The sequence below is a fragment of the Poecilia mexicana genome, unplaced genomic scaffold (assembly GCF_051168715.1).
Source record: "Poecilia mexicana isolate PSO_F unplaced genomic scaffold, ASM5116871v1 scaffold_12, whole genome shotgun sequence".
Classification (NCBI taxonomy): Eukaryota; Metazoa; Chordata; class Actinopteri; order Cyprinodontiformes; family Poeciliidae; genus Poecilia; species Poecilia mexicana.
This window is the reverse complement of record NW_028263381.1, coordinates 1,291,845-1,306,936: the sequence shown is the minus strand read 5'-3', so window position 1 is coordinate 1,306,936 and position 15,092 is coordinate 1,291,845. Positions and strand designations below refer to the sequence as shown.

At 40.5% G+C, this 15,092-nt stretch overlaps 1 protein-coding gene and 1 long non-coding RNA gene across 2 annotated transcripts in view; one reads left to right on the top strand and one right to left on the bottom strand.

The window, feature by feature from the left end:
- The window catches only part of gfra2b (GDNF family receptor alpha 2b), an 80,446-nt gene extending 76,714 nt beyond the window's left edge, over positions 1 to 3,732 (top strand). Inside the window, exons 3-5 of the mRNA XM_088011338.1 lie at positions 182 to 381; positions 3,293 to 3,480; positions 3,678 to 3,732. Coding sequence (XP_087867464.1) covers positions 182 to 381; positions 3,293 to 3,480; positions 3,678 to 3,732 — 443 coding nt within the window. The remainder of the gene's footprint in view (positions 1 to 181; positions 382 to 3,292; positions 3,481 to 3,677) is intronic.
- Positions 3,733 to 14,204: 10,472 nt separating this feature from the next.
- Positions 14,205 to 14,838, bottom strand: LOC148155933 (uncharacterized). The gene is made up of 3 exons (XR_015764803.1): positions 14,672 to 14,838; positions 14,361 to 14,572; positions 14,205 to 14,290 (listed from the first exon to the last, which is right to left on the bottom strand). It is a non-coding gene; the product is annotated as an uncharacterized LOC148155933 (long non-coding RNA).
- Positions 14,839 to 15,092: the final 254 nt, after the last annotated feature.

Genomic DNA, 15,092 nt, shown 5'->3' with positions numbered 1-15,092 from the left:
CTGATGATAATTTACACAAAATACCCCTATTTATGCAGCCAGTAATGACAATTTAACGTCGGCCAAAACACAGTTCTAAAAATGTTCAATCCTCCATTAACTCTGTCAGACAGCCCAGAAATGTGTGTTTGTGTCAGTACATCTGCCTAAATTGTCTTTCATCTGCATATTCTTTGTTCAGACTCATCCTTGTTGAAGACGAGGCCCTGCTCTGAGGCAGGGAAACCCTGTAACCCCTGTGTGGATGCAGCTAAAGCCTGTTACCTGAACGAAACCTGCAGACGCCTGCGATCAGCCTACAACATTATCTGCAACAAGGGCACGCCCCCACAGGCCCCTGCAGCCAACCAGGAGCCATGCAGCAGGAAGAGGTGTCAGAAGGTAGGCACAGACATGTTTAATGCTGGACTCTGAAGTTGGTGCAGAATGCAGTTTGAGTCAGCCACCACTACTCTGGTGTCTGGTACTGAAGTTCCAGTACTGGCCTGGAGCAGTACTAAAACTTCAGATCCAGTACTGTATTGGTCTCAAAGTAGCCTGGTAAAAACCAGCCCCTTGTTCTACACTTGGCTTCATCCAGAGGGTCTGGGCTCTCGACTGCTGAGAAACGATTGCTTCCTGGAGGTGTGGACTCTGAGAATTTTAAATTTAAAAATGTAAAACTTCATAGAACTGGCACATGTGTAATGTGCCACTTTGATGCTAAGAAGCTTACCGGAGATCTCCACTGAGAAGAGAGGAGTGCCGATCCGAATGAGGCTGTTGATGTTAATCAGCAGCTTATTTGGAAACGTGACCAACACAGACTGAACACCTTTGTTCACGTCCTCTGCTGCCATTGCTAAAACTACTTTACAAAGTATTTAAAACATGTATTTAGAATTATAAATACATGTAATTCTAAATACATGTTTTAAATACTTTGTAACTCAAATTGTATCTTTGTTTAATTATATGCCAAAACTAAAGTTATTTAGTTCCCATCACTATCTTGCCTTCTTTTTCCTTAGATTTAAGTTTTTAGTTCTGCTCTGGCTCCCTGTGTTCTGTGTGTTTTTGTAAATGTATTTTGTTCTTTTTTTTTAAATTAAACTACTAAGGACCACTTGCCACCTCTGCCTCCCTGCATTTGGGTCCGTTGTCACTCCTCTACACACTAAGAGAGTCAGTAGGTGAATGGGATTTTTGACACTCAGTGCAGCTTACATTCAGTACAAGGTTATTTGTCTGATGCCACTGGGGAGAAGTGTCAACAACTTATTCAACCCACACTCTCTTTATACACATGGAAAGTATGTCTGTAAAGAAACTGGTGCTTTTCTCAGAAAAGTGGCCAAGACATTTTATGCGATAATAAAAATGGGTAACTCTCCGATGGGAGCAGAGCAAGAGGTTACCTCAACATGTCTTCCCACCAATCACTGTGATTGTGTTTTCACTTCGTTGTATTATATGAAACATATTTTTGTTGTGTGAACGCAGCTCGGTCTTCCCTTGGGAAGCTGTGTGTTGGAGGAGATAGAGAGACCATCCTTGTTCAGACAAAAAACAAACTTTAAATAAATTGGCAACTTAGGGAAATAGTTTTGTCTTCTTCCTTACACTAAATAAATGCTTAACGTTTTATTAAAACCTAAAATGTGCTTTTTTATTCAGCCTTCTGAGATTACCTCGCAGAACCATATTGGTTCTAATATCTTGGAATATGTCTGTACCAAAGTCTTTATAAAACGTCACTGAATAAGATTCTCTTATTCAGTGTATAAGAGATATACTATTATCTAAAATATTTTCTCAGTATTTTTTTCAGTATTGTGTTTCTTTCTTGATTTTTGACTTGCATATGGAAAAGTTAATAAAACAACTTAAACTTAAAAAGACTCATTAATTACATCCTAGCTCCCATTAATTGTGTAATACATTGGTAATTATATTTTCCTTTCTTCAGGGTAAGACCACAGTCTATGAAGACTGAGACAAAATCGAGACTTTCAGAGTCCCACACTATGACACAATAAAATGTAAAACATGGTCAAAAGTGCCTCTCAAATTGATCTGAGAGGCCGGGTAATGAATTTTGGCACAGGGGCAGATTGCTAATGTTACCTAGCTTGCTTTGCTAATATCACTTACACCTTTTTTGTGCGTTGTTTCTAAGCAGTGCAGAGAAAGATGGTCTTAGTGCTGTCAATCACACTGGTGTAGCTCAATATGCTAATAACGGAGAAACCTCTGTTGATCTGCTGTCATCAGAGGCCATGCTAACTAGCCATAGCAATCATGGGTTCATTGTGAGGAACAAACTGTAGCATTGTAGACACAAAGGGGGAAGGTGGGAGCAGAAGGTTGATTGACAGCACAAAGACCCTCCTCCTGACTCTGAGGTTGTTTACAGATAAGCTGTAAAGTTTTTACAGCTTATCTGCCTCATACTATACTGTCATGACATAATAGTTTAAACAAAATATGTAAAAAATATCCATCCATCATGTAACACGCTTAGCCTTGCAGGGTTGTGAGGGGGGCTGGTGTCTGTCTGTCAGGTTGGACAGGTCACCATTCCATCACAGACACACAGCACAAACAACCATACACACACTCACACCTGAGGAGAATTTAGAGACTAATAAACTTGCAGTCATGTTTTTGGACGGTGGGAGGAAGCCTGAGTACCCAGACTGAACACACACATGCACAGGATAAAAGTCAAACTCCATGCAGAAAAACTGGGACTTGAACCCAGGACCTTCCTGCTGCAAGGCAGTGTTACTGACTGCAGCTTTAAATCCACAGAAAATTCACTTTAATAGGTTGGTGTTTTATTTGAATTCTGTCTCTTCAGATTTTTTAGTGTCTATTGCTTTAGTTGCTCATCTTTGAAAACACTTTGGCTATCTTTGTTATTTTTAAATGCGTTATAGTAATAACATTTATTTTGACATCATTTGCTACAGTGTTTCATTTTCCTGCTGACAGCCTCCTACCTTTTAGTGCTGCCACTGTCATGTTTTAAGTGGGTCAGTTTTCCATTTTGCAAGTAGGCTAAAAGTTCCAGGGCCATGAGTATTTTACAAGGCCATGCATGTGTGTGTGTGTGTGTGTGTGTGTGTGTGTGTGTGTGTGTGTGTGTGTGTGTGTGTGTGTGTGTGTGTGTGTGTGTGTGTGCGTGTGTGTGTGTGTGTATGTGTGTTATAATTAGCATCAGTTGCGTTTCCCTTCCCTGTCAGGTTGTTATTGTAAATAAGAACTCTCTGGTTAATTGAAGGCTGAATGAATTTCCTCCCGATCTCAGGCCCTGCGGCAGTTCTTCGAGCGGGTCTCATGGGAGCTGAGCTACCCTCTGCTGTTCTGCTCCTGCCTGGACCAGGCGTGTGCTGAGCGCCGCCGCCGCACCATCATCCCCTCCTGCTCCCACCAGGAGAGGCATAAACCCACCTGCCTGGAACTCCGACGCACCTGCCGCTCCGACGCTCTGTGCAGGTGAGCCGCACTCAGCAGCCAATCAGGCATCATCACACCGGCACTCATTCCCTTAACCCTGACTGAGTCTTTCCCACTGATTTTAAACATTTCTTGGGAGGAACTAATCAGCGGAATCAAAAGTCGAAGAGCTTAATTGCAGCAAAATGTCCCAGCCTCTCAGGTCAAATTTGCACATTTGATTTATGACTCTTCAGAGGTTGGAAGAGGCATGAGAAGGAGCAGCTAAAGGAGCACAACACCTCTCAGTGATGGCAGCCAAGGTGCCCTTCAACTGAGAACACTGTTGGTTGTTTTTCTTTGTGTGACTAGGCTGAATGAGATTAGGGTAGAAAGGGAGAGCAACTGGAAGCCTCAAAGCTTTTAAAGAAGAAGAGCTTATTTCTGTTCAGTTGCACAGTTTTTTTTTTTAATGCAGTATTTATTTTTGTAGACAACAAAAACTGACAGAGAAACAGTTACAGTGAGGAACCAGTACTTCCAAATTCAGTGGGAAGGATTTAAAAAGAGGATCGATTTTCTGCTGTTCATGTACATGAAGTATATAAGCATTATTTTGATTTATGTGGAGTCCATCATCTCATATCCTGCTAAACAAACCGGCCTCCGTCGTACAGCTGTGTATTCATGTGAGAGAGGCTCACTCTGTTTAGTCTGACGGTCACAATGAATATTCTTTGTTACTTTAATGTTCTGATTTCTAACAAACAGACAAACTGATAGCTGTGGAAGACTCTTAAGATGTTTTCAATAGGCTGGCCTTTTGTGCTCACAATTACTGAAACGTTACTAAATTGAAGCCATTCAGCAATGGAGTGAAATGTGTCTTTCTGTCACTTTTTGAATACCTTCTGTTTAGATTTTACAGATTATTAAGCTGAAAACATTTTATTCATGTTTTCTATTCCCTGTTTGCTTTGTTGAAATTTTAATGACATAATTTCGCCACAGTATTGCTGGTGACTTCCAAAGTGTGAGAAGCCTGCCCCCTCAGCTGACAACGTGTTGAGTTATGGACAGACGACTTTGGTCCCAGATCAGTGCAGCTGGTGCAGAAGGAAACCCCTCATTCAGAGAGTCAACTTTTGATCACATCACTTGGAGAAATGTTCCCTGATTTCCAAACTGTGGTTCAAATGTAGCTTATAATTCCAGTCTTAGGTGTGGCTACAGAGTGTGGATTCAGCCTCCAGATCAACATCCAGTCCTCTATAAAAGTCGTCTCTCTGAAGCAAAAGTCCCAAACCTCATGGCAAAAGCCTCTGCAGCAAAGATGTCTGACTAGTGGGGCACAGTTCAGGTCCATGCAGACCAGGAGGGAGATGAGAGGCTGTGTGTTCAGACCACTGCAGGTCAATCATTCAGAATTTAAGGGCACAGTTCATTGTTTAACTACAGTTACTGGGACAACAGTCAGTGGTTTTTGTCATTGTGCAGAACAAAGTTGCATGTTGATGTGAGGTGGCACCTTGTGGATTCTCTGTTCAGAAAATTAAGCCGAATGAAAATTAAATACATTTCAATATGTCATAGTAATTTCAAAAATGTTATTGAAAAAAAGTTAAAATTGGGTAAAACTAGATTATGATAATTTCAGTCAGAATGACAGACAACTAAAAAGTCTAGCACAGCCTGAGGTGTTCATTCTGCCTGCAGGTCTGATGGTTTCGGCCTCTGTCTGTCTGGCTGAAATCATTCCCTTAATGCTCTCTTTTCCTTTGCAGATTTCCAGGATTTTGCTCTCTGGTGTTTAGATTTCAAGTCAGTAATTAGAAACACAAAATGCTTGTAAAGATGTGCTTTCCATCTGCACTTAGTTGCTCCAGATCAATGGCTGTTCATGGCTCTAATAACTCAGGACAGGCTTTGAAAGCTGTGGGATCTTCATCAGCATGTGAAAGCAGCATGTGTGGGAGTCAGAGTCAAACTCTGTGATCTTCTAATGTCTTCTGAATAAATATGTATCACCTCCCCTGCAGCAAAGGGCTTGCTCTCACAGAGAAGGTTAAGCACTTAATACATTCGCTTTCTGAGTACACTTAGGCTGGGTACGTTTTTAACAGTTTTGCACATCATTTTGTAAATAGATGGTAATAAATTAAAAGCATAATTGAATCTGCCATGAAACACAGAAAATAACTTGATCAAAAAGTAATTTCCAGTCATTTTGGCATTTGTGGGGAATTGAGAAGAATTTTATTTCTAAATATGGACACTGACTGTGTCTCAGCCAAGTTTCAGAGTAGATCTTGATTTAAGTGTTTATTGATTTAAGTATTTATTTAAGTATGTGTGATAGGTACTTTTTCTCGAACCTATATAAAAGACCACAGACAACGTATATGAATTTTATGACAAAAACTTTTGCAAAAGGAGAGATCTCCATCAACAACTTCTTCAGCCGTTCACAGAGAGTTCTGATCTGCTTCTGCGTGAGCCCCTGTTTTATTGTCAAAGCAGAACAGCCACAGGAAGCAGTCAGGAAAACAACAGAGGTCGTAAAACTTCTAATCTAAACAACTAGCCAGGTGTGATATCTGATCTACGGTCTGAGCCCAGTTCATCTCTAGGTCAAACTAACACAAGAAGAATTTAAGGTCTGAGAAACACAGAGTTAACTGTTTCACATGAAGATAAACAGACAGTCCTGACCTCCAGGTCAGTTCATACACACATAAGGAAGAGAACACTTTAAACTAAAAATCACAATAATACTGATTAACATTAGACTGAATATGAACTAAAGTAATAACAAAATGATAATACCAAAAATCTCTATCATTTCCCCCCTTTTTATCATTTTACTATGTGTGTAAACTTGTATGCAAAAGCCAAGCATAGAAAAGAAAAGAAAAGAAAAGAAAAGAAAAGAACCAATAAATGCATTTTTTTTCTAATCTAAACACAGAAAATACACAATGAATAAACGTAATATAATGAAATAAATGAAAAATAAAAGAAACAACAAAAAATCAAATGCAGGTTACTCATCTCTACAACCACTTGTTGTAGGAGTCATTCAGCAAATGAATTCATCTGTTTATTGATTACAGAACTTCATCACTGTTCAGAAAACCATCAGAACTCGAAAAAAGTCATCTTCAGTTGTCTTATAAGATGCCTTTGCCAGCTGATAGTTGATAACAGTTGTGTTAATTGTTTTAAACATCATGCTTCGAAGGCATGGAAAAATGCAACCTATGAACAGGCAAAAAAGAATCAAAACACCCAGAATAGGTGTTTCAAGCTTCACCAGTAAATTCCACCATGGTCTGGAAGTGAGCCAAGAAAGAAAATCAAAAGGAGATGATCCTTGTGTTCCACTTTCTATGTAATGTTTAAGTTCCTCCAGTTCCTGTTTCATCAGGCACAAAAGTTCAGCATGTTGGGCCAATGATTTTACAGACCCCTCCCTGAGAGGCTGTGAGGAAGTCCAGGAAAACACGATTTTGCATAACCATGTTTCTCACTTCAGTCAGATCTTTCATGTTGTCATTGGCTGTGTACTGTTGATGAGTCGCAGTAATTCATATCTGTTGATCTCAACGTGGCTTCGAATCTCACCTACTCCGACCCATGGAAAGATGCCTTGCATAACTTTTTCTCCTGAAGCAAGTTGTCACAGTCTGGGTTGTCCTTCCAGACTTTGCAACCGGGGGTTGCCCTCTGACCCCTGCAGGCGATGCAATTGATGTAATCCGGTGTCGTGTCGCAGTAGGTGTAAACTTTGTTACACAAGTTCCAGGGCACCGTCCCAAGAGAAACGTGTCCGTTGTTGTAAACACAGCTCCTCAGAGATCCTGGTTTAGCTCCTGCTAAAGAAATGGTCTCTGGTATTTTCCATACAGTTTGTTGAGATGACGAAAAAGGAAGTACATCGTCTGCAAGTGAACAATTTAAAGATTGAAACAGTCCTTGCACAGCCTCTCCCATCCGGAGGTCAGCTGAATAGTCCTTCTCACGTGGTCTGTCTCCCCTTAGGGGTGGGATGCGCCGCGGTCTGGTGCTTAGAACATAGAGACACATCTGTTTGTCGTCAGTAATGTTACCTGGTCGGAGACCTGAGTTGTGTATGGACACCGGCAGCTGCGCACATACGTAGCAGTTCACAGCATGTCCCTCATAAGCGGTTCTATTCATCAGTTTCCACCACAGATTGGTACTGTAGTCATGTGGGTGGAACTCAGGCTCGCTTCCTTCTCCAAACATCAAACATACAGCAGTCACAGTGCAGTAGAAGATCCATCTGGCATATGGAGTCCCCATTGCTGCTCGGCGTACAGAGATGTCAGAACCCCCAAACTAAAGAGTGAGGATCTGTCGAGTTTCTTCACTGGCGTTGAGACGAACCACCCTAAAAAATGGAACCCCTGTGTAGCCAGAAACTTCCCCGCCACTCCGGATTAAGGATCCAACACTCTCTGCAGCTTGCAGTGACTGAGATGTATCCAGCTGGGTCTTTCAGCAATCTTTACAGCTGTTGGTGTGGTCATCAGCACCTGGAACGGTCCTTCCCACCGTGGACTCGTCCAGTTCTTTCGTTTGATGACCGTTATGTAGACCCAGTCACCTTGCTCGATTGGAGTGGCCTCCTGTACAGGAAGAGAATCAAAAGGCAGTAACTTTGCTCTGGACACTTCCTTCAGTTTAAGAGTCCTGATCATATAATCCGCTAATGTCTGATCTTCGTCAGCTTTTTGTATTCTGGAGCAAACAGAGGCAATCTGTAAGCTCTCCCATGAATTATTTCAGAAGGTGTTAGACCATCAGCTGTCGGGGTGATTCTCATATAGAGCTTCACTAAATCTAAACATTCTGTGGAATACCGTGTGTTGGGATATAGTTTTGCAGATAGCCTTAGCTACTGTCAAAGCATCTGCATGCTTTGCTGGAACTATTTCAACCCATTTAGAAAAAGCATCAATCATCATCTAACAGTTTTTGTTAACTCAAAAGTTCATAACAAAAAAAAATTTTATGTAAGAATTTAGTAGTTATATAGTATGTAGTTATAGTATTACCTCACCATTTTCCCTTTTCCCCCCTTTTTACACATGGCATTGCCCATGTGTCACAATCACTTAAGCTTTTATAAAGTCTTTGGGAGGATTAGTAGTTAATGCAGGTGAACTCATAGGTTTATAGAAGATATTTTAGCAGACACGTATTTTAATTGCAGGGTTATATTTTGGTTTTTCTTTGTTAAACTCTAAATTAAATTTTTCAGTTAAATTCAACGAAATATTTCATAATATTTCAACACTGCAATATCAATTATTTTCAACACTTAGAGATGTTTAATTTAGTTCCAAACTAGTAAATAAAACATTTGAAAATCATTATTAGCTTAGAATCTCTAATACATTTTTTTTAATTGGTGTAATTTAGTTGCATAGCTCTATCAGTTTTTTGTTGTTTAACTTTTAATGATTATAATTTTTCTTGTTCATAGTTTCCCAACCTATGGCTCGTGGGCCCTAAGAGGATCACTGGTCCTTCTGTTAAGGACTGAGTTAACGGGTACAAAATGAACGATTTTATCTAACATTGTACCTAAAAACCTTTTAAAATGTTCTTTTCTGGGTAGATTATTCCTATATGCAAATAGGATTAGTGAGCACATTCTTTATCACAGTGGTGTGTGTATAACTTATCTCGCATTTCTCCTTTCTGTCTCACTTCTCGCTTCCCCCTCCTGCTGTTGGCGTCGCTGCAGCTGGTCCTCCCCCCGCCTCTCCTCCAGCTCCCTGTCAGTCCAACTAGCTCTGGTGTTGGATAAGTTGTCCAGACCGTCCCTTAGTGAATGTCCAGGTTGTCCACCAATGAATTTAGTTCCAGTCCAAACGTCCAGCAGGACTCCATACAGTAGTTTGCTGCATGGCAGTTCCCAGATGTCCAGGAATCAAGATCAGCGGACATCTTAGTGCCTTCAGGTGGCAGAAATCATCATGTCCTTTTTCGCTTCTTTATCAACTGTCATTGGCTGGTGATGAAGGAGGGACGTCATCTGATCTGGCAGGACAGGTTTGAGTTGAGGTCGGAGGTCAGACGCACCGCAGCAAGGCTCAGACAGAGGAAAAGGAAAGAAGCAAATAAGAGTCCATTAGGGTTTGTTTGGCTTTCTGTGTTTTTTTTTTTTACAAACGTTTTCCATATAACTTTTCTCTTGTGATCGTATAGTGTTTAGCCACTTATACCCAACATTTTAAGAAATCATAAATCCTTTCCTTATTCAAACACATATAAACATGAAACATGTTAAAAGCTGTAGTCTCTTTTATCCTGTACAATATTAACCTTTAAAATGTAGAATGTAAGTTTATGTTAACTTCATCTGAGTCACGTCTCACCAGAGAACAATGGATTTCTCTAAATTTGTCGATCTTAGTGCTGCAGACTGTGAGGTCAGCGGGCAGCCCTCCTCTCAAGGCCTAAGAGAGACATGAGGCTGGATAATGTCCAGGTCGGTACCTTACTCTGACCTCTGACCCCTCCAGTTATACAGCCAAAGGATCATTTCACCAAGTTGGTGTTATAATCTAATTACGACACAATATATTAAACACTGTTCTCTGGGGAGAATTTTATTATTTAATTTTATTTTTCAGCTTCTCCTCCTTCAGGAAAGTCATAATTCCACTTTTAGCATACAAGGAAGTTGTTCCCATAATTTTATTTCAGTGAGACGTCTCTCAACTGGTTTTTCTTTGAAAGTGTAGGAACGCTAAAAAACAAAACAAACAAACAAAACAAAACAAACACCAGTATTTCCTAAAAGTAATTATTTCTGACTTATGAGGTTTAAAACTAATTTTTAGTAACATTAAAAATTATTTTGCATGCACTGGTTTTGTACAGGAATTCAATTTCTTTTTATTTATTTATCTTTTATTTAACGTGTAACAAGTTAAATATATGTCCACCATTTCATCAATTTTGTCTGGTGGTTTGACTTTTTGGGGTGTGGTAGAGTCTGATCATGCTGAGGATTTCTCCTGTTTGTGGTCCCCTCACTTTTGCCCAATCCTTTCCTAATGAGGGTATGGCTGCTTCTCCTGCTTCTACCCCATTTAGTCTATATGAATGGATTAATCCAGTCATGTCTTCTATCCACTTATCGGGGTCTTCTGTTACAGGCGTTATTCCTTCTACCGCCTTTCTGGCCTCTTTCAAGGTCCAGGGTCCAAAAACATATAAGTTTTGTGCACCTTCCTCTAATGAGGGGTACAGTCGTGCTGCTGGGACTGGGGCAGACGGAGCTGCTGCAGCGGCGGGGGAAAGGGGCAGCTGCAGGAGCTTGTGCTCCCTGCACCGCTACATCATTCCGTGTGCTTAGAATGACTTTATTATCTTTCGGTCTAACAAAATAGGTTTTTTGCTTCTACGAATTTTTTTTTTTTTTTTTTCTTTAACCATAATTTAGCACACCTCAGCTCATCCTCCTATGTGAGTTACTCCAGGTTGAGCTCACACCTCAACCTGGTCAGTAGTCAGTAGTACTTTAAGCACTACTGACTGAGCTGGTAACTTTTCTTCTGTCCACACTTGCCATCCATTTTGTTCTTTTTGAAGACAGAATTTGGCCAGTTCCTTTCTTTTAACCTCGGGGCTAACTTCCTCTGGTCACTCCACCACTAGCTACCAGTTGCAGTGCCACCAGTGTCTGATTACCACAGGAACTTCACCCAGCAAACTTTAACCACAGCATTTTTTTAGGGGCTTTATAAAGACATGTCCACAATAAATGGTTGAAACCAAGAACTGTGTTCAACCTTGATTAAACTCGAGAGGAATGACACCAGGCTTTGTTTGGATGCTGTAAAAGAAACAAAACCTGTCACAAGCAGACATCATATAAGATCCAACCATAACTAAAGACCAACCAAGGTTCTCATGGTGTGAGTAACAATCTGACATGCTGTTCTGCCTGAAAGCAGTTCCTAAAAGACTCCACATCCACATTTGATTTTGTTACATATAGAGCTTGCTTGAATATTAAAGTCAAATTCAGCAAAAGTAAACTATAATCTTGCACAGCAAGGGGGTCCATCACTTTCAATAGCCACTTTAAGCTGAGTGACGGGGCTTTTAATATGTCCACATTTCTGTGCTTTATTTTAATGAATTATGCCTATTTTATGTCACATAATAATAATAAATCCTGCCTTCTAATAGAAATTAAAAAAAAAATATTATTTATAAGTCCCTTTCGATTGGGTTTATTTATTCAAGTTGTTTTCACAGAATAAATAAAAGAATAAAATAAGAATGAAGTTAAATGTAGCAGAGCTTGTGTGGAGAACCAGGACAGGTGACAGGTGTTCCTCAGGGCCCATCCACTCACTCACAAACATCCACAGACCTCACACAGTTCTACAGTCAGAACTACAGTGTGGAAAAGAATGTCAGCCATGTTTTTGTGTGCTGAAGAGTTTTGGACATTAAAATCTCACAGTTGACTTACTGGTACTGCAATGTTTATTGAACCATGTATAACATATAAAACAGCTCTGATAAGAGTTACAGTAGCTACTTAGCACTCAAATACAATCCTTTTGGAAACAGACATCTCTGATCTGAACACATGTATCACAATGAACAAACTATGGCTGAACATAGCGCTAGTGTAAAGTTGGGACTAAGGCTGAAACAAACAATCATTTTAGTAATTGATTATTCTGATGATTAATCAGATAAAAACACTGACACATTTGGCAAACTTTTTATTTTAGTGCTTCAGTTTTGTTTATACAATATTAGAAAAACTTGAAAAAAAATACAAATAAATTAAAGTTTCAATTCCTCTCTTAATAAGGAAATAATTAATTGACTAAAATGCATTATTAGTGAAAACTTGATCATTTGTGGCAAAGGATTAATCTGCAGCTAAATAAATCTTACTGACACCAACATGTGACAAGCTGCACCTTTTCTGCTTGACTTATGAATACAGTGCAGGGCTGATCTGGTGACTATGTTTTGACTAATTAATTTGTATCTGGATAACCAAAGACACTTAACAGAATATTTTGGCTTTTACAAATTCTGAAGCTTGACCTTCCCTTATCTGTGCAGATGTGACAAGAAGTCACACCTGTATGTGTGTTTTGGGTAGAAAATATTTATCCAAATAAAGATTTTTCATTTTTCTTGATGGAAAAATATGTATTTTTTTGTACAGTTTTAGCGTAATTACTGCTCTGAGTGTGTCCTTTCAACAAATGGTCCTATGTGAGTCTGTGTCCTCCAGTTAACAATCAGTTGATTATTAAATTACACTGAAGATTATTTCAATAATCGATTCATAATGTTAGTTTGATCAATTGTTTCATCTCTAGTTATGATAGTCAATACGTCTGAATTTGTGTTTTTAGCATAACATGTTTTTTTCTAGTTCTGACTCAAGTAAAGTAGACAGAATGATGAAAACACAACTGAAGGACTTTTCTTAAACTGCCAGCTTTGCTGCTGTTAGTGCTGTTTCTCCTTTGTGTTTAAATGAATGTGTGTGTTATGTTCAGCATTTAATATTGCTTTGTGTTTTTTGCTCAGTGTGGATATTTTTAATGGAAACACATGAGTGACAGGCACAAGAAGAAGCTAAAAACAGATGTTCATTTGTTCCCAAACCAACATGAGCAGCTCCCTTCAGGTAGACAACAGAGCCCCGTGTGACAGATAACAGCTTCGCCCTCAGTGTGGAGCATGACTCATGTTTTATTGTCTGGAAAAGGAAGCTCAAAGTAAACTCCTTCAACTTTTAGCCTCCATTAACCTGAAATAGGTTTTGAAGAGCTGCATAAATCCTACAGGTCTGTGGGGACTTTCCGGCGCAGGAGGGCGTCCGGCTCCTGCTGAGGCTGAGAGCAGACAGGACGATGCAGCTGTGGGGAATCACTCTGACTGACACACACAGTAATTAAATACAATCTCTGTCAGAAGTAATGCATAAGGAACCTACGAACAGCGAGAAATGTTTTTTTTTTTTTTTTTTTTACAAAGAAGTCAATTAGCATATTAAATAGAGCCTAAGTCACACCTGTAGCTAATCTTTATTAAAAGCAGAATGAAATAGCAGTACTGTCAACGTTCCACATGAGAGGGTTCAATTAGGATGTGAACAGTATTATCATCCTTAACCTCCTTGTTTGACAACCGATTTTTAGTTCTTCAACCAGCTTCCTGTGGTTTTCACATATTCTGGGTGCTTGCTGCTGTCCTTTCAACCCAAACCATTCAAACCTTCTCAGTCAAGCTTCTCACATCCCTGATCTTACTTTAACTTTGACAAACCTCAACACACGCCACGCCTACAGGAAGCAATCATTCCTCAACAGCTGAGGGCCCAGACACTTTGGACAAAGCAAAGTGTAGTTTTTACCAGGTTTCCAACAGACCGACTCAAAACCTTCCTAAGATCGGTGGACAGGGCACCCCTGCTTTAGTTTATCATCTGCTGCAGTGTGGTGTTTCACTACGTTTTGAATGTGTAGAACTCCTGTAGAACTATGGAAGACTTTCTTCCATATTCTTAGCCATACTATTCTGTGTTTGTAGGACGGTTGAGATCGTTTCTGTGTATTCTTTCAGCACCAAACCCTCTGCATTCTTGTCAGACCTGATAGCATCTTATTCTCCAACATGAACAGACGGTCAGCAAAGTCTCGTGCATGCCATGTTCGGCTTTAACCTTCTGACCCACATGCAAAATCAACAAGCAGAGTAAGGTAAGATTTTTTATTCTCTTTTAGTCAACAGACAAATCTTCTTAGTCCTCTGAGGGGCGGTAGTGTCAAACAATCGGAGGTGCCTGGAATGAGAGCGGGATTACTGGTGGCTCAAAAAATGGATGTTCAGCGATGCACAGAGAAAAGGCTTACTTTAGAATGGCTATGGTTGAGGCATGGGGAATTGCCAAGGTCCAGTGTGGAGATAGGTCACAGAGGTTCCTGAGAGGAGTGAGGATGGTAATGATTGGAGCCGGAGAACTGGTGGAGAGGTGTGGAGGGAACAGCGGGCAGGCAGACTTGGAGGGAAATCCTCAGGAGGAGAGAACGAAGGAACTTGGTCCAGAGAAAATCCAGAGACTGACCTAGAGGCAGGCAAACACAGGGACTTGAAACCACTGGTAAAGTACTGCAGAGACAGATCAAATCAACTAGTAATCACAAGAAACGGCTAGAAAGACTACCGGTGCACGTTAATCATCCAGCACTGAGTGAATGTTCTGCTGCTCCTTTATCCCCAACACTGATGAGGCAGATGAGATCCACCTGCGTAGGCTGCCCAGGTTCTCCACCAAGATCCTCGCTGGAACAGATGCCTCACTCACACACACACACACACAGGAACCCTGACACTACCCCCCTTTTAATGACCGCCTCCAGGCGGTCCAGATGAAGATGACTGATGCGAAGCTTCAAAATCTCTAATAAGATCAGGGTCCAGGATGAAAGAACGGGGAACCCATGACCGTTCCTCTGGTCCATAACCCCGCCAATCCACAAGATACTGGAACCCTCTTCCCCGGCGACGAATAGCCAGAATCTTTGTGACGTCATAAGCAGGGTGACCATCAATTTCCCGGGGGGGTGGTGGGGGTCTGGAAGGAG